This window comes from Myotis nattereri (assembly GCF_964212035.1).
Source record: "Myotis nattereri genome assembly, chromosome: 9".
In the NCBI taxonomy this organism is placed as follows: Eukaryota; Metazoa; Chordata; class Mammalia; order Chiroptera; family Vespertilionidae; genus Myotis; species Myotis nattereri.
In genome coordinates this window covers 56,844,639-56,872,544 of record NC_138084.1, presented here as the reverse complement: position 1 = coordinate 56,872,544, position 27,906 = coordinate 56,844,639, and the positions used below count along the sequence as shown (strand labels likewise).

Genomic DNA, 27,906 nt, shown 5'->3' with positions numbered 1-27,906 from the left:
ATAAAAAAATAATAATAAAGAAACAAAAATCCAGTCTATGGCCCTGACCAGTTTGGCTCAGTGGATAGAGCGTCGGCCTGTGGACTGAGGGGTCCCAGGTTCGATTCCGGTCAAGGGCATGTACCTTGGTTGTGGGCACATCCCCAGTGGCGGGTGTGCAGAAGGCAGCTGATCGATGTTTCTCTCTCATGGATGTTTCTGACTCTCTATCCCTCTCCCTTCCTCTCTGTAAAAAATCAATCAAAATATTAAAAAAAACAAACCCAGTCTATGAGCTAGCAGAGGTGTCCTCACTATAAAGTGGGCATGTTACAGAACATGAGGGGATCATAATCCTCAAAAAGTTTTAAGGATATGATTCTACACATATGACACAATGTAACTTTATATTTGTGGAGAACAAAAAGGAGATTTTTACCTTATTTCCTCTAAAAATTTTCCCATATCTGGCAATAACAATCTTCCCAGAGCAATTGATTTTCATATCCCGCTCGAGTTTAAAGAAGTCTTCCGTCCGTGCATAGTTCACATACACTAGATCACCCTGTTGAGATCATGCATGACTTAGAACAAGTAAAACTGAATACAAGCAAGTTGCTCTGCACTATTTCACATCTTTTAAAATAGGGAAGAGCAAGAGCACACAGGAGGGTCAGAGAAGCATGAGCCTCAGATAAAAGATTCAAGGAGAAAGAACTTGCATTCAGAAGGCGATTAGCTGGATTAGACATAGGAACTTAACAGTAAGTTTTTTTTGTTTGTTTTTTAATTCATCTGTCTCCTCCATAGCATCTATAAAGCCATAGAAGTATTCCCCAGGAAGGAAATGTATATACATATACACATTGCTGCATGCAATTTAAAGGAGTCCAGACACCTTAGGTTAAGAAGTCCTTGATGAGAGCTTTATTCTCTTTGGAGTATATTCAGAAACGGTAGCTTAATGGGTCTTACAACCACTAGGTAAGGGAGAAAGGTCAGAGGTCAGGTAATATCACTGCTCTAAGGTCTGGCTTCATATCATTAGTGTGATTATGTGCAAGTCTTACAACATCTCAGAGTTTCAATATAGTCACATGCTACATAACGATGTTTCGGTCAACCAGGGACGCATTACAGCAGAGACATACCATCTAGCCTAGGAGTGTCATAGGCTCTACTACCCAGGCTTGTGTAAGTGCCCTCTATGATGTTTACACAGTGACGGAGTCGCCTAACAATGCACTTCCCAGAACATGTCCCAAGTGGCATATGACTGGACTCTCATTTATAAAATGGTCTATTAGATAAGATCAATAGTCTTCAAACGTATTTTGCTCACCTACTTCCTATACTGACTTTGAAATACAATATTTTTAAGTTGGCATCTAAAAGTTTTTATCAGGACACATATGTAATAACTTAATCAATAAAAAAATTTAAAATAAAATAAAATTTGTTGTCATACTTTTAAGGAGTTGTAAATGATGCAATTTTCAGTATATAAGTATTAACATTTTTCAAGAAATTTTTCCTCACTTTTTGTGTCCAAAAATATTAAAGACTGTTATGATTTACTATTCAATATCATCATTTTAAAAATACAGAAATACACTATTCTCTTTAGTCAGAATTTTATCATTGTTTCTCCCCTTGAACTTCTGTCCCTCTTCCCCCAAAACATTCTCCTCTAAAATAAAATGTATCTGCGCTGGGCACTGGCATGTGCTGCCAGATCTCCCTTGGGTGAGAGAGTCTTGCTCCAGCTGCAGGAAGGCTCTCAGCAGGCAGCCTTCTGGTGTTAGCCCCTTGCTCAAGGTTTGCTACAGACAGCCACCTTGCTCAAAGTCATGTCCTTTCTTTAGAATGCAACACATTCAATGACTGAATGACATGGAAGTGATAAGACCTGGACATCTTAGTCCAACCCAGGACCAATATGATGGGCAATTCTGACTCCAGAGCTGCCCGTCATGTCAGCTGAGGGTGTCCGTGAGCTGACATTGAGGTGAAACTTCTCCCTCTGCGTAATCCAGCTTGCTTCCCCTCCCTGCCAAAAATATCGATCCCAAGAGAACAAACACTTCCTAATTAACACCTCGCATGTTAAATTCCACTTCAGTCTCTGGGTATGCTTGAGAGTCTTTTATTAATCACTGGCAAACTTCCCTTGATTAACATATAAATTGAATTTTTAAAAATATGTATTTCCTCCCTGGCCAGAGTTAGGAAGTGATTAGGGCGTTGGCACACACCCGAAGGGTTGAGGATTCGATTCCCAGTCAAGGGCACATACCTAGGTTGCAGGTTCAATCCCCAGCACAGGTCAGGGTGTGTAGGGGGAGGCAACCAGTGAATGTGTCTCTCTCACGTTGATGTTTCTCTCTCCCTTTCTCTTTTTCCCCCACCCACCCTCCCTTCCAACTCTTACTAAATGTCAATGGAAAAATATCCTTTGGTGAGGATTAACAAAACAAAACAACAAAAAAGTATTTCCTATGACAGGCTATCTGTGTAATGAAAATGCTCCAGAAGTAAGTTATAATAATAGTAGTATCTAATTGAGTCTAGCAACATCATTACAATTTTTTATAAATTGTACTTAAGCATCAAATTGTACTTGAAAAATATCTCTTGACGCTATGAAATATTAAAAATTGGGCCACGGATCTGTGAATGAACAAACTATGGCTAGAATGAGACAGGACTCAGCATCAGCTCTGTTCACATTTCCTGTTTTTAGATAAAAGTTCTTGGAAACCTTGGGATAGGAATGAAAAAATTTTGTCATGAAACCTTCACTAAATTACTTAAATTCCTCCCAAGTTATAACCCCCAAATCATGCACTGACCTATATCATCCAAGTGAATTCTAACGATAACAGTAGGAAACTTAATTAGGCTCAGCTTTAATTTTGTTCCATTGCAAATCATTTGATTTGTCAAATCATTTGTTACCCAGCCAGCTGTTAGAATCTTGCACCACCATCTCTTTGTGTGGAGCTGCAGGGATTTTTTTTGACAAATCAAAAATATGCTTTATATTGTTTTAGAACGGGTGGGTGATGTCTTTCATTATTAAGAGGAAAAAAATGACTATAAATAAGGAGATGGTGACAGAGGACCAGCAGGATCTCAGCACAGGCTAGTTCCCGCTTCCATCAGAGAGTACACTGAGAAATGGATGACGCAACTCATCTCTTTAAAATGGTCCCCTGCCTGCCTTTGGAAAGTCTTCACACATTCTCGCTTGAAGCCCCTGTCCTAGACGATTTCTAACATCTTTGTTTCCCTCTTTGACTACATTTCTCATGGCATATGCACAGCATATTTATAACAGATACTCAAATGAAGTCATTTCCAAGCGTATTCTAAGACTTGACAAATTTGTGGAAGATATATATATGATTTTATTATGTGCTCAGTAGAGTTCTAGAAATTAGAGATATGTCAAATTCTTGGCCTTGAAGGAACTTACATGCATGTGGAAGGAGAGATAAGATAATAAACAATAAAGTTACTAAGTAAATGACACAGTATATTAAAAGGTGATAGTTGCTGTAGAGAAATTTTTTAAAAAATGTAAATAGAGTGGACAAACAATGAACTGGGACTCAGGCAGGACCATTTTTAAATAAAAAGAGGAAAGGAAAGTCTATTGAGAAGGTGGCAATTGAATCTTTGCTTTGGTGAAAGGATTACTTTTATTTCTCCTAATATCAAAGCAATGTTAATGCACTATTAATGATAGTTCTGTATGTCTGATTTATCACTGTAAGGCCTCTTTGGACTTCACTCTTATTCTAATTGTGACTACAGAGTAATGAAGCAATTTGATTTTAGTGAATTTTGTTTTAGTGTAAGCATCCTACCTGAAATTTATCCATATTTAAAGACTACTTTTTTAAATCTCTGTAAATTTTGGCTATCTTTTGATAAATCTGCAGTTTTCACAAAAATTATAATAGAGAAGGGACTAAAGAGGACAGTAGTTTTAAAATGACAGTAGACTTTGAAAATGAAAACAGTGTTCTAGATATGCAAGTTGCCACTGTGAATTAGAAAAAAGCTTTGTTTTCAGACAATGACCTTGTAAAATTTACACTGCACCATTGTTCTATGACTGGGAATAAATACAATCTTGCACTGTTAGCCTAGAATTTTCCATTTCTTTCAAGCTTCCATCTTTCTGCTCCTGTTAATAGAACACAAAACTCGGAGGCAAGACCAGTGGTTTTTAAAGCATGGTTCTTGAACCCTCAGAATCAACATCACCTGAGACCATGGGAACAAACGCCCAACCTTCACCTATGACCTACTGAAACTCAGGGGGGAGGGACCAGAATCTGAATTTTACAAACCCTCTGGATTACTTTGATTTATGCTAAAGTTCGAGAACCCCTAGATTAGACTACATTTTATTGACATTGTCAAATTGCTAATTTCAAATAGGCTAAAGCAAAACCCAGAATTTCATACTCCAGAGGATTCAGATGAAGATTCAAAATTACTGACAGGGAAATACCTTAAGCCTACAGACAAACAGACATAATTTTAAAAGAATTAACACTCCTTTAGGCGGTTACAGGGGACCCAGTGAGGCATACCAGCCAGCAAACTCATCTAATATTTGAACACAAACAGCAGTCCCATGAAGAATCACATGCTCCTTTGGTCCTCCCATTAATCTGGAATAGCTTAAGTATACTTGAAAAATGTGAATTAATAATCTCTATGGCTCTCTTATGAATAGAATAATTCTGTCAAAGTTCAAAATTATTTAGGGAGTTTTACTGATTATACAGTAAAACCCCAAACTAATGTGGGTATACTTTCCTCCTTATAACCCTGTCTTCCCATCCAGAAATACAATGTTTCTTTATACATAATATTTTCACTGCTCAATAAATTTCAGTGTTCTTCAGCTAGTTCATACTCATTTAACTTTAAGATTTTTAAAGTGTATTTTATATTTTATGGCCATTTTATTTATTTTTATGTCTATTTTAAATTAAATTTGTTATATTTTTTGCTATTATATATTATTTGTGTACACACACATACACACACATTTAACTCCAATCTGGTAATATTATGCTATTTTTATAATAAAGATGTGTTCGTGCTTTTTTATATTCCACTTATACAAACATATCACTATAAATAATGGAGGTGATTAATAAAGGAGATCCAAATTGTATAAAAATAACAATTATACAATATCAAAACTAAAGATTTATTTTAAATAAAGGGCAATGTAAGTAACAAATAGGTGAAAAAACTAGAAGTTATTTGCAATATTTAAACCAATATGAGATGAATAACAAATACTTAAGAAACAATATTGCTTACTGTTATATTCCTTATTTTTATCTCATGTCAATTATAAAATTATTAAATAATTGCAAACATTCTGTTTATGTGCTAATTTTAGGGAAATTTTTTCCAATATTATATCATTAGATAAAATATCAATTACTCATTCAAAGTAAGTTTCAAACAACAACAAGAAATCCTCCAAAGTTTGTGACATTTTAAAATTATAAATAAGTTAATTAATCAAATACATTTGAAAATAATAAAAATAATATAAATTTTAATTTTCTTATTAAAATATGGCATTATCTGATATTAACTTGTCCCTATAAATCCTGATTGGTGAAGATAGTTTTGTAAATATCAATTTAATTCTAAATGTGATTTTTTTAACCCAGGATGCTTCTAATAATAGCCCAAGCTCTTACCTCTCTATTGAGTGAGGCTTCAATATACCCAACTGTCAATTAGCAACTTCTTGTGAATATAACCTAGGCACCTTAAACTCAGTATGTCCAACTTGAATTTACTTCATATTAAATACTACAGCAGGAGAGAAAACTTGTAAAAAGATGCTAATAGATTATATTCAACTGTTTCAAATATAGTTTTCTCATAAAAAACAAAATACTGTGCAAATGCCTGGGGGTTAGCTGTACAGTTTCAGATGACTGTATGCACAGTGCTTTACTGGGCAAATCAGAAGATTCTCTAGAATGGACATTCAAGTTCTTCATTAGAAAATGACTACAATGTGATTATTCGAATTATTTGAAAATTTCAGTGCTATACAACAGTAAAATATTGTATTTTCATACAATAGGAATTACTTGGCAATAAAAAGGAACAAACTTCTGATAAATGCTAAAATGTGAATCTCACAGATTATGCTTTGTAAAAAGAACTAGAAACAAATGATTGCATGCTATACATTTCCATTTATATGAATTTCTATAATAGGCAAAACTAACCAACAGTGGCAAAAATATCAGAACGATGGTTGCCTCGGGGTGTGTGGAGTTGGTTGAGAAGGGGCATAAAGGCACTTTTGGAAGTAATAGCCTATATGTGGATGGGATTTGAATTGCACAGGTATAGGCATTTGTCAAAAGTCAATAAATGTACATTTTGATTTATGAATATCATTGTAGTAAATTTTATCTTAAAAAGCACTATGAACACAATAATAAATATTCCTTTTTTTAGTAAGAAATTCTAGTTTCCTAAATGTGGAAAAGGATGAATTTGGATTATATCAGAAAACCTTGTAATGCCCCCTTAATTATTGCCTGGATATATGAGGGGGTGCTGGGTTCTTTTTATTATTATTATTTTATTGGATTGGATTTTTACCTCTGGCATTCCTTGTGGAGAGAAAGCATTGTAAGGTGGCACAACATCTGAAATATTTCCATATCCTGGAGGAGGTGGTTCAAATAATGATGTGTTGAAAATCTAGAGAAATAGAATAATCAGAAGTAAATCAGGTAAAATTTGGATTCTACAATTAAATAAGGATAACCGTGTATTATCTTTTTTGTCAGTAGAGGGTTAATCAATCCTTCAGTATTTTGAGAATACACATCAAACACCTAGCACTATGCTGGAAGCTATGGAAGGCTTTTATGAGATGAATAAATTATAGACCCTGAGAAAATCTATATGTATACCAGCTTTTGTTTTAGGAGAAACATTTTATTCTAAAAATAAAAAGTAACACTGTATGGTAATCATAGTCACTTAGAACAATGCAAAGACAATAACTTAGAAGCACATTAAATATTAAGTTCACTTCGATAACAAAAATTACATTGGGGGGGAGATCTATATCTGATAGTATCTAGATATATAAACAACATTCACTCTGAAAAGAATTTAAAACACTGAACCAAACATAAACTATTATATTTTTAAGTGTATCACTGAATTGGGGGGTGGAAAAAAAGTTTAGGAAAGAATCAGAAGCTAAAGAACAACATGAAAGCAGGAATTCTGAGATGAGCAATAAAATCATTTTTTCCCTTAGCTGGATCTATCAAAGCCTGGGACTCTATGGGAGGGCAAAGGCATTAAAAAACAAGTCCGGAGCCCATCCAAATAATGGAGTGTAACAGGAGACCTCTGCATAAAGCTGGGTCTTCAAAAAGAAACATCCTTGCCCCAGCTGGTTTAGCTCACTGGATAGATCATCAGCCTGCAGACTGAAGGGTCCCCAGTTCAATTCCTGTCAAGGGCACATGTAGGGGTTTCAGGCTCCATCCCCAGTATGGGGCAGCCGATCTGATAGATGATTCTCATCATTCATGTTTCTATCTCTCTCTCCCTATCCCTTCCTCTCTGAAATCAATAAAAAAATATTTTTTTTATAAAAAGCAACATCCTTTAGAGTTAAGAGTAAACTAGAAGTAACAGTCAAATTACAGCAGGAAGGCTGGGAAGTGTTGGGGAGTGGGGGTAAGAGATCAACCGAAGGACTTGTATGCATGCATATAAGCATAACCAGTGGACACAGACACTGGGGGGTGGGGGGGTGAGGGCATGTACGGGGGGGGGGGGGTACGGGAGGCCGGGGGAAGGTCAATGGGGAAAAAAAGGAGACATATGTACTACTATTTGTAAGACTTTAAACAATAAAAAAAAGAATAAACTAGAAGTAAACCTGTCCTACAAAAAGTGATGGCTTTCAGTAGAGGGGAAACAAATTGCCCCAGAGAATTCCTAATTATATGATTTTGTAGTTACTGATACACAGTATGTAAGGTCACTTACATCTTTTTATTATATGATTTTTACTCTCCCTTTTCTTCCCCTAATGCTTCTTTTCCTTTCTTTCTTTCTTTCTTTCTTTCTTTTTGATAGGTTAATTATATCAGTTTTATGTCTTTTCGTAGTTTGGAAATTTGAAAAAATCTGATTCCTACTTAACATAGTTACAGCAAATATCAAAATTAATGATTAAAACATTCCCTCCAGTCAAGGATATCGCTATCACCACTTCTTTTGAACGTTTTGCCAGTGCAGCAGTACAAAGGGTGATGGGAGTTGGGGAGGGAATCAGGGCTAACATATTGTACTAACCAGAGCACTAGTAAGCTACTTCTCCTGAGGCTGACAGAACCCAACATAAAACCAAACTACTGTCCTCCAAAAATCCTCACATCTTCCATATTTCTCATAATTTTTCTTCTATCCACAAAGGGAGCAAACTCATCTGAATCACTGGGAAGGATTATAAAATAAAATAAACTACAGTGCAATAAAAATCCATCTAGAAACGAAGTCACTACATCAGCAAGCCTTTCAGCCAAGGGAGTATTCAGCTTGTCTCACTTGATTTGCCTCTATACTAATCTTCAGTTTTATAGCACTACTGAGCAAGCGGATTTCAAAGCATTTATGAGTTATCCTAACAACTACAAAAAGTTTTTTAAGGTCAAGGAAATAACTTTTTTGGGTGACTTTTTCAAAGGTCATATATATAGTCTTATATACCAGTGAACATTGTTCACTTTCCTAAATTCACTAATATAATTTTAACTATTCTGAGCATAACTAAAAAAATTTTGGCTTACAAATTTCTATTTACTTGTTATGATAAAGCAGTCAATATGTAGTTCAATTTATATTATATATTATATCTATATAAACAAAGGTAAAAGAATGTGTCTATATATACTTAAAATATTTCTGGAATCTACAAAACACTAATATCTGTTGCCTGTGGGAGGTGCAACTTGTCTGTGTTGCAGAGGAGAATAAAAGTTACAGTTTGCCCTGGCCAGTGTTGCTCAATGGTTGAACGTTGACCCATACACCAAGAGATCACCTGCTCAATTCCTGGTCAGGGAACATGCCTGGGTTGCAGGCTCCATCCCTGGTTGGGGCCGTGCAGGAGGCAGATAATCAATGTTTCCCTCTGGGCACGGATGTTTCTCTTTCTCTCTCCCTCTCCCCTTACTGGGAAGACAGTAAGAGCGTTTGTAGTTAGGACAGAGGGAGGAAAATGGAGCTGAACTATCAGGATGTCAAAAGATTATGCCTGAATCTGAAACACAAGCAATATAAGCATACTATTTAAGGAAACAGTGGTAAATATCAAAAGAATCAACTCAGGTTTGAATAGTGGTTGCCTCAGAGAAGGGGGAACTAGGAAGGAAGCAAGGCACTTTGGAGAACTATGTGATTATGTAATTCTTTATGTGCAGGTGTAACTTGGTTAAAAACATAAATGAAAATAGAGAAATCCCAGAGGGAAGATGGGGGATGGACAGGAGGAGAGATTAACCAAGGAATTTATATGCATACTAAAAGCCCGGTGCACGAAATTCCTGCACTTGTGGGGGTGACGGAGGGGTCCCCTCAGCCCGGCCTGCACCCTCTCACAATCTGGGAGCCCTTGGGGGATGTTCGAATGACAGCTTAGGCTGTAGGGGCGGGCCTAAGCCATCAGTCAGACATCCTTAGCGCTGCTGTGGAGGCAGGAGAGGCTCCCGCCACCTCCACTGTGCTCACCAGCTGTGAGCCCGGCTTCTGGCTGAACAGAGCTCCCCCTGTGGGAGCGCACTGACCACCAGGGGGCAGCTTCTGCATTGAGCATCTTCCCCCTGGTGGTCAGTGCTTGTCATAGCAACTGGTTGTTATGCTGTTCGGTCAATTTGCATATTAGCCTTTTATTATATACAAGAGGCCCAGTGCACAAATTCAGTCTGGCCTATGGGATTGGGCTGAAATTAGCTCTCCGACATCCCCTGAGGGGTCCCGGATTGCGAGAGGGCACAGGCCAGGCTGAGGGACCCCACTGGTGCAAGACAGGGGCCAGGGAGGGACGTGGAGGTTGGCCAGTTAGGGAAGGACCATGGGAGGGCTCCCGGGTATGTCCAGCCCATCTCACTCAGTCCTGATCGGCTGGACCCCAGCAGCAAGCTAACCTACTGGTCGGAGCATCTGCCCCCTGGTGGTTAGTGCATGTCATAGCAAGCAGTTGAGCAGCTTTAGCATATCATTAGCATATTACGCTTTGATTGATTGAATGGATGACCAGCCGACCGGACATTTAGCATCTTAGGTTTTTATTATATTATTATTTTCACTTATGTTGTTTATTTTCACTTAACATAAGTGAAAATAAACTAGTGATATAACTTTAAAAAATTAAGAAGCTTTAGGTAACTAACACCATTCAGGAAAACCTCCAAAATGAAACTTCTATGTGATATGCTTATATTATGTAACAGGCTTTAGGACTTGCATAAATGTTTGTAATGGCAAAAATAATGAAATGGAATAACAAAAGCAAAGCTACAGTCAAAATTGGGAGTTAACGAAGGAAAAACAGGACTGGAAGTTAGCTATTTTCCTGATTGTACATAAACAATCCCCAAATTTGTTAGACCAGGATAGAGATTTAAGCGTATGTATATTTTTAACATCAATATTGATCAAGCTTGATCACTAATCAAGCTAAACAAACTTGAAGCTATATATAATTTAGAAGCCCCAGCTAAGAAAAGAACTAAAGGAAGCTATCTGGATTGAAGAGGACTATTTTAGTTAGGTATGGTAGTTCTAAAACTAAGGTGTGCTAACTAGCAATGAATATATGAGCTCTGAGCTTTCATACTGAATATATTTCATGATAAGAAATAGCTCAATTATGTGGATTGCCTCCATCCCTCCCTCCCTTTTTTTGTTGTTTATTCTCAATGGAGGCTATTTTTTCCATTGATTTTTAGAGAGAATGGAAGAGCAGGGAAGAAACAGAGAGAATAACATTGATGTGAGAGAGACACATCGATGCCAGGGATAGAGCCTGCAACCAATGTACATGCCCTTTACTGAAATCAAACCCAGGACCCTTCCATCCATGGGCCAATGCTCTATCCACTGAGCCAAACTGGCCAGGGCTGTCTTCTCTTTAAGTATGTGCCCTAACTTGCAAACAAGATTGTAAATTCTTTATACTAGATATGCTATAGACTTTCCCTCCAAATACATCTGAGTTCTGGGTATGGAGCTGAACACATGACCATATGACCATATGAGACATAATCATTAAGAACCAATAAAAACTTTCTGGCTCAAATTGCACCCTGGGTCTCTGATTTTCCTAGCAACCCCCAACCTGGGCAGTGTCTTTTATGGTCTGAACCTCTCAGAAATGTATCAATTTTAGTTGCGTGGGAGCTTAATTTTATCTCATAGTTTAAGTTAGTGTACAATACTAAAAAAATAGAAAATAGCAACTGTTACCAAATATCAATTTCTCAGAATCTTTCCAACATCAGCATTAAATTCAAACAGCATAAGAAAGTTGATACTGGTAATGAAATATTCAAGGCATCATTTGACAGTTTCAATAATATTGATTTCTATCAATAACTAGAGATGTATAGTGCATTCTTTAATAGGAAGTATTTGAAAAAAATAGATGGGGATTTTCTTTCTTAACTTTTTTTTTTTTTTTTTTTTTTTTTTTTTACCTCATGTCCATCTTCATCAATTATTGATATGTAGTTGGGATGAGTCTTATTTGGATAGGACAACAGGACATCATAATGGGCTAAGTCAGCAGAATCCAGGCCAAATTCTTTCCACTGAGATTGAATTTGCTTTGCAAGCTGAAAGTTTTGTTCTGTTCCTGCTAAATGTGGAATCCGCGTAAAATTACTGGCGAACAAAAATTGAAAGTAGTTAGAAATTAATGTTTAGTCAGACTTTATCTCAAATCAACTAATTAAGGCAGATTTACATAAAAATACTTTGAAATGTGATACATTGAAAAAGGAAAATGGTAGAATTATTGCAGCAAATAGATTTTCAAAGTGTATTTTGAAGTTTTCATGCTCTAATTTGTACTCATTGAAGGGAAAAAGTGGAGAAACTGATCTCTGCAGAGAATTGTTACGTGTGACCCAGTGGACATATCCCTGAATAGCAGACGAGGGAAGTGCCATATTCTTTCCTTAAGAGCCATGACTCTTGGAACTTTCATAGAATTGCCTGTTTTTATGTCACTGTGCAAAATATTTGAGAGAGAAAAATATTTTCATCCAAAATACCAAGCTGTGACATGCCAAGAATTACTGGTAATTACAAATATTTTCAATATTTAAAGTTATATTCAAGTGAGAAGCCTTTTCATTAGTAAGGAATAATGTGAACGTATTTACAAGCTTAAAGTGAACTTATTGAACTCTATCCACCATGCATAGTAATACCCTTAAAAAGCAATAGTGAGAATTATTTTAACCAGGACGAACAGATTTAAGTTTCATGAGTAGACTAATTTCTCATTAAATATATGTGCAGATGCTGGTGTTTTTGTGTGTTTTAAATATTTTCTGCCTGGAAATTTGTTATTTCCTTGAAGATTCAGCTCATTGGTATTTTCAACTTAAACTCCTTAATGGAAAAAAAAAGAAGAAAAAGGAAAATTCCACATGTCAAAGCAACATATATCATGTAAAGACATTTATTTATTTCTAGCTCATTAACTTCTTGAACTTCATAAATTTCTGGTTTTAAATATGGAGGTTTTACTAAAATCAATCTGCCATTCTTACTCAATTTAAAAAAATTAATAGGCAATATAGCTATGATGATCCCAACTTCAAATGTTTAATTCTACAGTGTAGCTGAACTTTTAAGTTGAAAAATCAACTGCCAAGAAAAATAACTCTCAATTTAAAAAATTCCTGTGATTACTTGTTATACTTTTGTTAAAATATTTCAAATTGTATTTACAAAAATAGTATTAAAATCCCCATTCAGTAAATTTTAAGGCCTTAACAACCTACATAGGATTTATATTGTATATTTTCAAAATATAGTAACAAAAAAACACATTTTTTTATTGATTTTTATAGAGAGAGGAGGGGAGAGGGAGAAATAGAACCATCAATGAGAAACATCAGCATCTATCGGCTTCCTCTTGCATGCCCCCTACTGGTGATCAAGCCAAAAACCCAAGCATGTGCCCTGACCAGGAATTGACTGGTGACCTCTTGGTTTATGAGTGGACGCTCAACCACTGAGACATACCAGCCAGGCAAGAACACAATTTTTTAAATTGTATTTATTGGTGTGACATTAATTCACAAAACCATATAGTTTTCAAGTGTAGAACTCAACTAAACATCATCTGCCCGTTGCATTGTGTGCCAATTATTGCAAGTACAGGCTCTTTTCTCCCCCACCCCTCCTTTGCCCACCTCCATCTACCCCCCACCCGCCTTCTCCTCTATCACCAGACCATTGTATCCATGCGTTATGTGTACATGTTTTGGTTTTTGCTTAGTCCCTTCACCTTCTTTCATACAGACCCCCAAACCCCTTCCCTTTGTTATCTGTCAGTCTGCTCCATGTATCTATGCCCCTATTTCTATTTTGTTTGTCACTTTATTTTGTTCATTAGATTCTACAGGTAAATGAAATCATATGATATTTGTCTTTCTCTGATGGACTTACTTCATTTAGCATAATAATTTCTAGGTTTAGCCATGCTGTCCCAAAAGATAATTTTTTTTTTTTTTTTGCAGCCAAATAGTATTCTATTGTGTAAATGTACTCCTGCTTTTTTTCATCTGCTCATCTATAGATGGACACTTGGGCTGTTTCTGGATCTTACCTATTGTAAACAATGCAGCAATGAACATAGGGGTGCATATAGTCTTTCAAATTAGTGTTTTGGGTTTCTTCAGATATATTCCCAGAAGGAGGATCACTGGGACATAATGCAGTTCCATTTTTAATTTTTTGAGGAAACTCCAAACTGTTTTCCACAATGTCTACAGCAATCTGCATTCCCACCAACAGTGCACAAGAATTCCCTTTTCTCCACATCCTCACCAACACTTGTTCATTGACTTATTGAAGATAGCCATTCTGACAGGCCTGAGGTGATATATCACTATGGTTTTAATTTGCATTTCTTTGATGATTAGTGACTTTTAGCATTTTTTCATGTCTCTTAGCCATCTGCATGTCCTCTTTGGAGAAGTGTCTATTTAGGTCCTGTTCCCATTTTTTAAATTGGGTTGTTTGTCTTCTTGGTGTTGAGTTGTTTGATTTCTTTATATGTTTTTGAAATTCACCTCTTATCAGATATATCATTGGCAATTATGTTCTCCCATTCACTGGGTTCCCTTTTCATGTTGTTAATGGTTTTGCTGTACAAAAGCTTTTTGGTTTGATGTAGTTCCATTTGTTTATTTTTTTTTCTTTGTTTCCCTTGCTCCAGGAGATATATCTGCAAAAATATTGCCCTGAGAAATTTTATTGCCTTTTTACATATGGGATTTTTGTTTCCTGACTTACATTTAAGTCTACAAACCATTTTGAGTTTATTCTTGTGTATGGTATAAGTTGATAAGCTAGTATCATTTTTTGCATGTACATGTCAAATTTCCCCAGCACCATTTATTAGAGACTGTCCTTACCCCATTCGATATTCTTGCCTCTCTGTCAAATACTAAATAACAACAAACGTGAGGGTTTATTTCTGTGCTCTCTATTCTGTTCCATGGATCTAAATGCCTGTTGTATCAATATTATTCTGTTTTGATTACTATAGCCTTCTAGTATAGTTTGATATCAGGTAATGTGATACCTCCAGCCTTGGTTTTCTTTCACAAGCTTGCTGAGGCTAATCGGGGCCTTTTGTGGTTCCATATACATTTTTGTGCTGGGGATGACCAGCAGCCCCTGAACAACAGACGAACAGATTACTCCGACATGGTTTCCCTGTAGGGGGAAGGCTAAGGGACGGCCTGGAGGAAGAAGCCAGGCAGCCTTGATTGCCTGCCTCCTTAGGCTTTTATTAGAATTTTTTTCTTTAGATACAATCAGTAGGGTGAGTACTGGTAGTCCTTGGGTTACATTGGACTCGACTTATGTCGTTTCGTGGTTATATCGCCATCTTCCATTTACAATATTTATATATAAAAAAAAAGTTCCGTCATTTTGACGTAGGTACATATGTGCTTTATGGGTTTTTATTATTATTTATTTACCACAAGTAAAGGTCAGGAATTACCTTTCTTTTAATTTTTTTTTTTTTTTTTTTTTTTACTGTTTCACTTCATTACTGCTGTGTATGTGCTCCATGTGAGTGACATAAGTGCTTATGCAGGTGGTTTCCAACTTACAGTGAAAATCGCATTAGGTTGCTCGCCATAGGAATGGATCTTCGATGTAACCCGAGGACTGCTTGTAATCTTGGGAAGACACATGTGTTTACATTGTCCTCTAGGAAAGGGCACCCAGGGATTAAGCATAAGGATTCCAGTAAACACCTGGGGGTCTGCATGTACACAGGCTTGTTTGGAAAGGTCAGGGAATAATTTGGGGCGCTGCCTTCAACACTCCCCTAAGTCTCCCCTAAGTCAGAATTCCAATAAACAGGGCAGGCGGCCTTCCACACACTTCCCTTTTCTCAGAATGTCCTCCTTACAAACTTTCCAACCAATTCTCATGCTTCCCAACATTTTTGGAATATTTGTTCTAAATTGGTAAGAGTTTTTTTATTTCTACTTTGATTTTATTAGTTGTAATTGGTCTATTCAGGTTTTCTGATCCTTCCTGATTCAGCTTTGAAAGGTTGTATGTTTCTAGGAATTTATCCATTTGTCCAGGCTGTCAAATTTGTTGGCAGGTGGTCATTCATATTTTCTTGCAATCCTTCGTATTTCTGTGGTGTCAGGTGTTACTTCTCCTCTTTCATTTTCAATTTTATTTATTTAGGTCTGCTCTCTTTTTTTCTTGATGAGTCTGGTTAAAGATTCATCAATCTTGTTTATCTTTTCAAAGAACCAGTTCTTGGTTTCATTGATCTTTTATATTGTTGCAGAGGTTTTTTAGCTTCTTAGTCATTTATTTCCACTCTAATCTTTATTATTTCCTTCCTTTTACTTACTCTGGAAAAAGAACAGAAATTTAAGAGGCAGCTGAAAAGTCTATCTATTCCTTCATCAGTGTATACCTACTGCAAAGAAAGCAGCAAAACAGCTAACATGTTGCTATTTTCTTCTATTTTACACAGATCACAAACTGTGACATAACTGAAGTGGATGCAGATTAGGCATATTTCCTAAAGTCACAGCTACAACTCTGTCCCTACAAGCAAGAAGAGTTGATATGAGGAGTCTTGAACATGCTCACATCAAAAAAAAAAAAAAAAAAAAAAAAAAAAAAAAAAAAAGGAGAGAGACTTTATTACACTTTGCTATATGATTGAAACTTCTTTTATCAGTTTCGTCCTCACCAACCATGTGCTATGATCAAGGTTGAACCCACTCATTTAGAGCAAAGCTGATCCTGAAAAAGAATCAGCATGAAATCAGACAAGTGGTGTATCTCAGGTCTTGCCACTAATTTATGTAATCCTGGCTGTGTCAGAAATTTCTCATCTGTACATGGGAGGCTGTAGCCACCTCAATAGTTCTCAAATATTTGGAGCTCAATTAGATAATTGACATTAAACAGCAGTTTTGACATTATTTGTTGTTTTAATCAATTGAGAAGTATGTCACAAGTAATTTGTTGATCCTATAAGAATATCAATTTTTTTTTTCAAAAAATAGTAATAATTCTAAATTGTTTAAAATTGCTAACAATTTGTATGGGCAGATTGGAAATCTGGAGAGTTCAGAAGGCTTCTGGATATTCTTCAGTCCTTGGAGGGATGAATGAGGGATCTCTTAATCTCTTTCTTTTGTGTGTTAATGATAAACATCCTTGAATTCTGAACAGTGAGAACAGCCTGGGCAGGGCCGTAGAGAATAATCAAGATGCTGACTGTTTCAATTTTGCCTGAGCGTCCAAAAAAGAAATAAACAAAAGGCATTCATTTTTCTTCTTTGCTGGTCAATCCATACCACAGGAAAGGAAAGAGAGAAGGAAGCAGGGACAGCAGCTCTAAGAATAAATATTCACCCTTGCCAGACCTCCATTTTAATGATAGCTATTATAATTAGTTACAGTGAAATAGCAAGAGGCAGAGGAGGGATTTCCAAAGTTTAAACTTCAGGGTCTCTCCGTTGAAAAGGCCCTGCCAAAGACCTGGGAGGTGCCTCAGCAAATATTTACTCATAGTTTTAATTCTATCAAAATTAAAATAGGCATATGTGTCCATAGGATTATGTGTGTCACACCTATGCACATGTATGTGTGTATTTATATAAAACTCTTCTTATATAAAATTATAACTTGTATCACTAAAGAATCTTTTAATCACTATAAGGGACTTAAGTATTTTTTAACACATGCATTAAGCAAATTTGTTTAAAAAAAATGGACTTCACTCAGCCGGTGTTGTTCAGTGGTTAAATGTTAGCCCATGAACCAAGTGGTCACTGCTTCAATTCCCAGTCAGGGCACATGCCTGGGTTGCGGGGTCATGCAGAAGGCAGCCTATTGATGTTAATGTTTCTCTCTCATTGATATTTCTAGCTCTCTCTCTCTCCTTTCCTCTCTCTCTAAAATAAAGACATACTTAAAAATAAATGAACTTCATGCTTTGAAAAGCTAAAATTGTAGTCAACTGAATATACACATATATATTCATTTTATACAAGTGTTTTATTTTTAGAGCTTTACAAATAAATTTTTAATTTACTCAATTACCTCTTTGGCTCTATACTAGATAGCTATTTCAGGAAATAGAAAGCTAGATTGTAAACTATGTCACATATATGCTCTCTAAGCTCATCCTCATCACAGCTGTATCATTGTCCTCATGTTATAGATGCAGAAAGGAGGGCTGAGGAAGGTTAAGTATTCACTCAAAGTTACTTTGCTATCAATGGGCAAAGATGAAATGTAAAGTCAAGTTTGAATTTAAGTCCACATTTATTATTTTGACCAAAATACACTATCTTCCTCTAAAACAGAAGAAAATAAATTCCACAGACCAAATCCAGCACATATCCTGGTTTTGTATAGCCCACAGCTAAGACTGGTTATCACATTTCATAGGTGAAAAATCAAGAGGAATAATATTTTGTGACATAATTATATAAAATTGCAATTTTAGTGCCCATAACTAAAGTTTTATCAGAACTGGCACACTTGTTCGTTTATGCAGTTTCTATGGCTTCTTTTGTGCTACAATAGCAGAGCTGGGTTTGTGACAGAGATCAGCTGGCCTATAAAAGCAGGCCCTTCCCAGAGAGTTGGCTGACTCCTGCTTTAAAACATCCATACTGGTCTAGTTCAGCTGCAATACAAAATCCTGTCCAGATAAAATGTGATACAAGATCTTCAACAAATAAAGCTTTTAAAAAGTCAGTTCCTATATATATGCAATTTTGGATCAAAACTTTGAAACAGATTAAATTTTCCAACAAACTGTCCATACGAACTTTCAAGTATATGCTTACTATAAGAATGCTTTGATGTTCTCAGCTTTCAGTTCATCCAAAAATGCCTTCTTCATGTTACGCTGTGGAACGTCAGTAGCTTCATTGGAGGATTTTATAAACCATCCTGTAGAATACATACAAATATAGAAATGAGAAGTGAGCTCATAGACAGGCCCTATTTTTCCTTATTATTGTACCTACCATATGTAAACTATAAATTGCCAATGACCTCCAGCATTCATTGAAATTTTCTGAAATTTAATGTCTTTTGCCTACTTCTACAGGAAAAAAAAAATCATGCACACAGACTTTTAAATTATAAATCAGTTTCTACATATTTTTATCTGATTTCAATGATTAGATTGCTATTATTCTAGGAAATGTTTTATGAGAAAATCCATTCTAAAATTAAATGTTTCAACTAATGGGGATAAACAAGATCTCTTGAAAATTAAGGTTACAAGGAGCTCCATCTTCTTTTTTCCTTAAAGTTTCTATCCCCAGGGACTGCTCTCTGCTGACCCAGAATAAGCACTTAGTCAAAGTTTATAATGAAGTAATTATGAATATGTTTCAAGTACATAAGTTATTTCAAAGAGTTAAAGGAAACTCAGACCTGTAATTTGTTTTGGCTCAAAAACTAAAGGAAAATAAGCTAATATTTTATGTTTTCAGTTGAAGTAGGCTTGAGATGTTCAACTTCAGAAAGCCACAGTAAAATGATAATTTCCCCAACATCTCCGCAAGACACCCAGTGCACACAGGCCAGAGGCAATGGGTAGTCAGAAGACATAGAGAAGGAAGCCCTTGTAGTTGTTGGCTTTTAAACTCAGAGAAAGGAATACAGGATTTATTCAGAGAAATAATATGATCTGGGCATAAAGTAGTTACCAAAATCTGCACTCAGCTTTCCAGTTATATCACACACACACACACACACACACACACACACACACACAGAGGCATACTGAAATAAATGGTTGGCAGCAAGTGGAAATCCAGTGCCACCTGTTCATAAAACAAAGGATTAGCTGAGGGGTCTGGGAAGGACACACTGAGGATTAGATGCTGGAACTCAGATCTGGAGAATGAACTGGGTGAAGGGGAGGGAGGCTTGTGGGGGAGGGGAGAGCAGAAAATCCGAGGGAAAGTAGTGTGTCAGCCACTGAGCAATGAGTCCAAGATGGGGCTGAGGGCTAGAGTAGGAATAAAATGCCCTGAGGAGATGCAGGTATTGAGCCCCATCCCAACCTTGCCATTTTTACAACGGAGAAAACTGAAACTTAATTTGAAGTGTGTCCTTACTCAGCCCTTATCTCACTTAAGCCCCACAACAACCCTAGTCAGTTACTAATGTCCACGTGTCAGTATGAGTGGGATGTGGCTCAGGAATGTCTTTAATGATCCTTAAGGTAACGCAGGAGGCAAGAGAGCTAAGTTGAGTTAACCTAGCTGGCTGGTCTATGCACTGGTCGTCTAAATCCAGGAAAGGGCCCCACTGGTGTGGCTCAGTGGTTGAACATCCACCTATGAACCAGGAGGTCACAGTTCGTTCCCAGTGGTCAGGACACAGGCCCGGATTGTGGGCTGGATCCCCAGTAAGGGGCATGCAGGAGGCAGCCAATCGTTGAGTCTCTCTCATCTTTGATGTTTCTCTCTCTCTCCCTCTCCCTCTCCCTTCCTCTCTGAAATCAATAAAAATATATTAGCACGGGCAAGACTACCTGGCAACACCTTAGGCTAATCTTGCATGTTCCTGTCCAATGAGAAGCAGTAGAAGGAATAGAGAAAAGTGCCAATACCCCAATAGTGTGCTGGGAACTTTAGATGCTTTTCTATTCCCTATTCCCAATACATTGCAGATATTATTGTCATCCTATAGGTCGGGAAACTGAGGCTAAGAGACTGGGTAACTCGTTCAAGGCTGAGAAGAAGTGGCAGAGGCAAAATTAGAATTTAAAACAAACAGTCTGAGCTTGTCTGTGCTGCCCCTGGTTTTCTTAAGGAGTTGGGTCGGGTCTGCAAATCCCTACACAACAAAGCAAAAGAACTCTTCCTAGAGATCTCTTCAGAGAGCTGACAATCATGCCAGCCAGTTCCCAACTGTTTCTCTATTAGTTACTCCCCCCGGGAGAAAGAATGAGACGGGCTTCCCTGCAGCAGTGCCCTGGTGTCTACCTAAAGCATACCAGCAGCAGCTCCCGGCACAGGAGTAGATACAGACCCCCAACAGGTAAGAGTCATTTTTTGCAAAGCGCCCTGGACCACCCGCTCCCACTGCCTGAGACCTGCCGCTCCCCCTAAAACATACCAGTTTCCCAGGGCTCCAGCGGGTGGCCCTTCGGAAGCCCGGGTTCAGGGTCTCTCCCTCCTACTCCTTTACCCTGGGGGACTGTCCCGCAAGAGCTTGTCCAGAGCGCAGCCCTGCACCGCCCCCAGGAACCCCACCTCGCTCGCGGGGCTTCATCCCCACCTTCCCCCAATCCAAACCACTGTCCCGGGACCCCGCATCTCAGTGCGCCCGCGGGTCCCGGCCGGGTAAGCGCGGGGTGTGCGGGTTAAGCTCGGGGTGTGCGGGGTAAGCTCGGGGTGTGCGTGGCGGGCGCGCCCCTACCGAGGAGGAAGCCGCAGACGAAGAGCCCGGCGGCCAGCAGCAGCGCCCCGGCGCACAGCCAGCGCGGGCGGCGCAGGGCCACGAAGGTCGAGTCGGTCTCGGGAAGGGGATTCCACATCGCGCAGGGCGGCGGCTCCGGGGACCTGCGCCCCTGCTGCGGCCCGGCCGAGGGTCTGAGGCTTCCTGGCGCCGAGGCCCGGAGGATCAATCAGTTTCTCCCCAAGAGACTAGCATCCACTCCCTGCCCGGGTCTAGTGTCTCCGCCCTCAGGGTATTTCTAGCTGAAGCTCAGCCAATCCCAGCGAGAGGGAGGCAATAGGCATGGCCGGGAAAAGAAAACCCGGCCCCGCCCCTCGGGAGAAACGCTTAGAAAAGTTTATCTTGAAAAGTTCTATTTATCTTGAAAAGTTCTAGCTCTTGGCCGAAACCGGTTTGGCTCAGTGGATAGAGCATCGGCCTGCGGACCGAAAGGTCCCGGGTTCGAATCCGGTCAAGGGCATGTACCTGGGTTGTGGGCACATCCCCAGTGGGAGGTATGCAGGAGGCAGCTGATCGATGTTTCTAACTCTCTATCTCTCTCCCTTCCTCTCTGTAAAAAAATCAATAAAAATATATTAAAAAAAAAAGTTCTAGCTCTCATTTATTCAAAAATGTAAAGGGGGGGGGGGGGGGAGGAAGAAGGAAGCAGCTAGTATCCTTTCTTCACGTCCAGTCCCAAACCTGCTTCTCAGACAAGTAAAGATTGCCGGTGTAATTTAATAGAATGCTCCTCTTTTGTCTGTCCAGAAAAATGTGCAGGGAGGGACCTGGCTCCAGGCTAGTTGTTAGACTAAACTAAATGGTCTCTCAAATGTTTTTTTTCCAGCTCTGAAATCCTATTGAATACTTTATAGCACTATAGTGAGTAAAATCAAGTAGAAAAAAAGGAATCAGAGAGGGAAGGGGGAGTGGAGAGGGGATGAGAAGAGATCAACCAAAGACCTTGTATGCATATATGCATAACCCAAGGACACAGACCATAGGGTGGTGACGACCTGGGGCTGGGCGCAGGGGCGGGCTAGAAGGAGTCAAAGGGGGGGGGGGGAGAGAAGCGGGTACATATGTAATACTTTCAACAATAAAGCTTAAAAAAAGAAATGGTGTTCCATTCTGGCTGTTGGATTGTCAAGGAGGAGGTGGTGTCGATGTGAATTACCACTGTGCTCTTTCTCTTAATGAATATCATTGATTTTAATAAACTGTTTTATTAAACCAGTTTTAAAGAAATTATATTGGAACTTGCTGAAGGCAAGTTTTCCAGTTCAATCATTCATTCATTGAAAGTGCATTTATATATTTTGTTAATTCTCACCAGAGGATATATATTTTTTTTCATTGGTTTTTAGAAAGAGTGGAAGGGATGGGGAGAGACAGAGAGAAAGAAACATCCATGTGTCTCTCACATTGATTGGTTGCCACTTGCATGTGCCTGGAGTGGGCCTATGATTGAGCCTGCAACTGAGGTAACTGCCCTTGACAGAAATCAAACCAATGACCCTTCAGTCCATGCGCCTACACTCTAACTTAAAGAGCAAAACCAGATAAGGCTAAAAGTGTATTAATTAAATAGTTCTTTTGTACCCGGAATTATGGATACAAATATGTGTTAAAATAAAGTCCCTTCCCTCAAAAAGTTACAATATAGTATAATAATAGATATACAATCAAGAGAAACAAGAGAGTTTCCAACTGGGCTTCACATTCTTCTTCTTCTACAAGTCCTTATATGAAAAGTCATCGACCATCTTTCCTCAATAGTTGAAGAAGGAAGTGTTAGGTCGCCGAAGGAGGAACACAGGAGGCCAGAATGGTGAGGGATTATGAATTTACTGATTCATCCGCACACCAGGTGGCTGAGTCTGGATGGCTCCAGCACCCAATGACAGGAGTTGGCGGTGTTTAAAGGCCTTTTGGTGGGCTTTTTCTGGGCGGAGATTCTCTGTGCAGGTCGGGAGGGGAGGAATAAGGGAATGTGGGCTCAGCAAGTTAAGTGTGGTCTCAGCAAAAGGGAATGTCCATAGTGAAATGGCCTGAAAAGTCAGTTGCTGCTGGAGGAGTATCGATTCACTTATTTGACCAGACCTAACAGGAAGTATAATGTGATCTAAGGCTTACCAAAGCAAACTACACTAATCCTTAGTTTCCTCATATATAATACAGAAATAATGAAAGTGACAACAAAAAAAAAACCTCACATGGCTTGCATAACCACATATTAGAGATTTGTAATTCTTTTTGGGAAAGTCCTTATAATTACATGAAATAATTCATCTAAAGCACATAGTGCATTGCCTTCCATATTGAATGTATTTGAATGTAATATTAATTAGTTACAAAAGGTGTGTCTTCCCCACTAGACTGCAAGTTCCATGAGGGGAGGAGGAATCCTTTTCATAAGATCTGACACACATTTATTCCTGCTCTGATACTAATACACTGATCTCTATTTTTTTTTTTTCATTTTTAATTGTTAGCATTTTTTTTTTTTACACATTTTACTCTTTTATTTCCTTACAGATTTTGTTTCATGGTGGTAGGGACCATATGTTGTGCCTGTCTGTTTTCCAGAGTTACACAATGCCTGGAATACAAAAACATCCTTTGAAATGAATGAATGATATGTTAAGCAATGAAGTGATTATGAGGTATACAAAATGATTACTGTTATTGAAGGACTTTAGTCAAAGTGGGAAGATGGGGCCTAAATAAAAGGATAAATAACAATACCCGAAAGCAGAGATTAAAAACACAGCAGCAGCTTGTGTTCAGGAGAACATATGGGGACCTTATTCATACCTAATGATTCCAATTAACTTCAATAGCTCTTGCTGGAAAAAATATATTGAAATATTTTATAATGCCATATGCCCTTCCATACACATACACACAAGAAAATGTGTGGCACTACTTTGTGGGTAGGTAGATAAGGTAAAATATGACCTATCTTTTTCCTCAGTAAGTGCAGGAAATGGTAGATTCTAGAATAGAAATCCTATATAATAAAAGGCTAATATGCAAATCGCCCAAACAGCAGAACCACTGGTCGCTATGACACGCACAGACCACCAGGGGGCAGACACTCAATGCAAGAGCTGCCCCCTGGTGGTCAGTGTGCTCCCACAGGGGGAGCACAGCTCAGCCAGAAGCCTGAGCCAGGCTCACAGCTAGAGAGCGCAGTGGTGGCAGGAACCTCTCCCGCCTCCAAGGCAGTGCCAAGGACCCCTCAGGGGATGTCCAACTGATGGCTTAGGGGAGCGGGTCTAAGCCATCAGTTGGACACCCCCGAGGGCTCCTAGACTGCGAAAGGGCACAGGGGAGCTGAAGGACCCCCCTCCCCAAGTGCAGGAATGTTGTGTACCAGACCTCCAGTATTAAATAAGGAAAAGGTAATATACTTGCCTCTGCTACTAGCATTTCATCCAGTCTAAAATGCATTTCTTAATTATCACCATGGCCCAAGTACTGGGCTGGGTCATAGAAACACCAACAAAATAAAACAAAACAAAAAACAAACAAAAAACAAAAAAAAACAACAACCCTTCTTTTGCTTAAGCTGGGATTTCCGATTCCTGGAACTGTAATGTTTGGTAGCAGGCATATGACTCCCACCTGTGCCGGGCTAGAATTGACTACAGTAGCTCCACGCCCTGCCCTCCCCCAATATGGTTTAGCTTCGGATTTACTTTCCGTTGTTGCAGTTATCAGTGGTCAACCAAAGTCTGAAAATATTAGCTAGATAATCCCCAAAATAAACAATTCATTAAATTGCGAGTTCTTTTGCATAGCATGCTGAAATCCCGCGATATCCTGCTCAGTCCCACCCTGGACAAGAACAATCGCTTTCTTTATCCACACAGCAGCTGGCCAGGTTATAGTGATGCTGGCAATTGGAATATGACAAAGAGAAGCCACAAAGTGCTTCCGTTAAGAAAAAAAAGTGGAAGTTCTTAAGAAAAAAAACTGCCTATACAGTGGGGCCTTGACTTACGAGTGTCCCGACTAACGAGTTTTTCGAGATACGAGCTATCTCTCCACTGACTTTTTGCTTTGAGTTGCCAGCTAAAATTCTGGTTACAAGCCAGCTTCAGATACCTCACCGCTAGTTGGTGCAGCGAACATCACAGTGAACGCCACAACATCAGCCGAGCATTTCAATTCATTGAAATGGTGAAAATTGATTTGACATAGGAGTAATTTGAGTTACGAGCTCTGTCACGGAACGAATTAAACTCGTAAGTCAAGGCCCCACTGTACTCAGATTGTTAAGTTCTACGGTGAGAACAGAGTCTTCTTCCGGTGAAGTTGTGAAGAAGGAAAAAGAAATTCATGCTAGTTTTGCTGCTGCAGCTCAAACTGCAAAAATCACGGCCACAGTGCATGATAAGTAATTATTTAAGATGGGAAAGGTATTAAATTTATGAGTAGAAGACAAGACTTAGTCTGTCATGGCTCCATGATCAGCCTGATGAATCTTCAGAAGGCCAATAGTCACCTAACGCTGCATCACCACGTCTACGTCACCACGCTACGTCACCACGCTACGTCATTTACCTCACGTCAAATCCTCACGTAGGCATTGTGTCGGCTAACATCGCCAGAAGGGTGAGTACAGTACAATAGGATATTTTGAGAGAGAGAGAGACCGCATTTACATAACTCATTACAATATATTGTTATAATTTTTTAATTAGTTGTTAATCTTTTACTGTGTCTAATTTATAAAATAAATTTTATCATAGGTATGTATACATAGGATAAACAGTATGTTGGTTGTGTTAGTAGCTGTGGTTTCAGACATCTACTGGGGGGTCTTGGAACATATCCGCTGCAAATAAGGGGGGACTACAGTATTTTTAAATCAGAAAAAATAGTTATAGGCTAACCAGCCTTGGAGGGAGTGTATATAATCTAACCTTGTTAGGATGAGATAGTTTAAAACAGCATGGACCAAGAAATCCTGGAATTTTCCTGTGAACTCAGGTGGAAGAAGTCTGGAGAGCTCTAACAGGCCAGATTAATTTTCCAAGGTCTCTATTCTGACTTTAATTCCCCAATTCAGAACTACATGTGGATTCTAATTTTTTTTTAAACCTCATCAGAAGATATCTTCCATTGATTTTTAGAGAGAGTGGAAGGGAGAGGAAGAGACAGAGAGAAATACTGACGTGAGAAAGATACATCAATTGGTCGCCTCCTACCAGGGCCAGGAGCCTGCAACCAGGTACATGCCCTTGACTGGAATGGAACTGGGGACCCTTCAGTCTGCAGGCAGATTTTCCATCCACTGAGCCAAACTGGCTAGGGCTGGATTCTAAAATCTTTAATGAAGCATTATAGCCTGTCTACTTTTTGAACTCTTTTTGACAGCATTCTCCATTTATTTTCCTGTCATATACTTTTATGTAATTTACTTAGTCTTGCTAATTCTGTTTACTCATCTATAAAATAGGAATAATAAAAATTCCATTTGCACATAGTAGTTTAAAAGGTTAGCAAAGAGGTCTAGCATTTAGATAACTGAATGACTGACAAATGCAGTCATTCTATATATTTTTAAAAATTCATATAAAATCAATAGCTTCTTTGAACAGACCATTTTAAATAAACCCTCATATATGTACTCAGTAATCTCCTATGTTTAAAACCAATACATTATCATTATGGTAACCTAAGGTTAAGGAAAACCCATTTTTATTAAAACAGTAAATAAACACATTCCAAATAGTAAAAATAAAATAATCTATGCATAATACTAAGATTTCTTTTACAAGTTGAAAGAGATCATATCAGTAGAAATGACAATGCAGATAAGATGTATCTGTCTTTCTACAGACATGAACTAAATGAAAGTGTTATACTCATCTCTGGGATCTGTTCAAGAGAAAACAAGGTAAGTTATTTTAGTTACTTTTATCCCAGCCTCAAATACATATTTACTTTTCAAAAATACTTCCTCAAGGAAAAAAAAATTAATATTTCTTGAATGCTACTTAAAGTATAAACACAGCATTCCTGAACTCTAAATTATATATAAAAGACATAGCATAGAAAGATAAAAGAACCAACTCCTCCAAGTGAATACACACACACACACACACACACACACACACACACTAAGTGGCCAGATTATTATGACCACCTGACATTTATAGGCAAATTAGCTATAATTTTGCAATGAAGTTGCTAGAGGGCTAGACCATTATAAATAGGGAAGCAGGTTGTTTACCACGACAGTACAAGTGATTTTTTTCTGAAGATATGGGTAAACAATGCGATTTAACAGCTTTTGAACATGGGATGGATATATATATATATATGTATATGTATATGTATATGTATATGCATATATGTATATATATACATATATATACACACACACACACATATACATACACACACACACACACACACTCACTGAGTGGCCAGATTATTATGACCACCTGATGTTTGTAGGCAAATTAGCCGTACACTGCATCCTATGGGATATGGAAGCTGAAGGCCTGTTCGAACACCTTTGCTGTCTGCAGTTACCAAGATAAAACGTCTCCAATTCGCACAGGAACACAAGGATTAGACAGTCAAGCATTGGAAAAAAGTCAT

General features: G+C 38.3%; 1 protein-coding gene across 2 annotated transcripts in view; it reads right to left on the bottom strand.

Annotated features, from left to right (window-relative positions):
• FOLH1 (folate hydrolase 1) overlaps positions 1-21,519 on the bottom strand; it is a 48,831-nt gene extending 27,312 nt beyond the window's left edge. The window contains exons 1-5 of one of the 2 annotated variants that reach the window (XM_081100407.1): positions 21,268-21,519; positions 18,672-18,777; positions 11,775-11,961; positions 6,649-6,750; positions 419-544 (exon numbers count right to left, since the gene is read on the bottom strand). In XM_081100407.1, coding sequence (XP_080956533.1) covers positions 419-544; positions 6,649-6,750; positions 11,775-11,961; positions 18,672-18,777; positions 21,268-21,385 — 639 coding nt within the window. In that variant the 5' untranslated portion in view covers positions 21,386-21,519. The remainder of the gene's footprint in view (positions 1-418; positions 545-6,648; positions 6,751-11,774; positions 11,962-18,671; positions 18,778-21,267) is intronic. The other variant, XM_081100408.1, reaches the window with a different exon arrangement.
• Between the last annotated feature and the right edge of the window lie 6,387 nt (positions 21,520-27,906).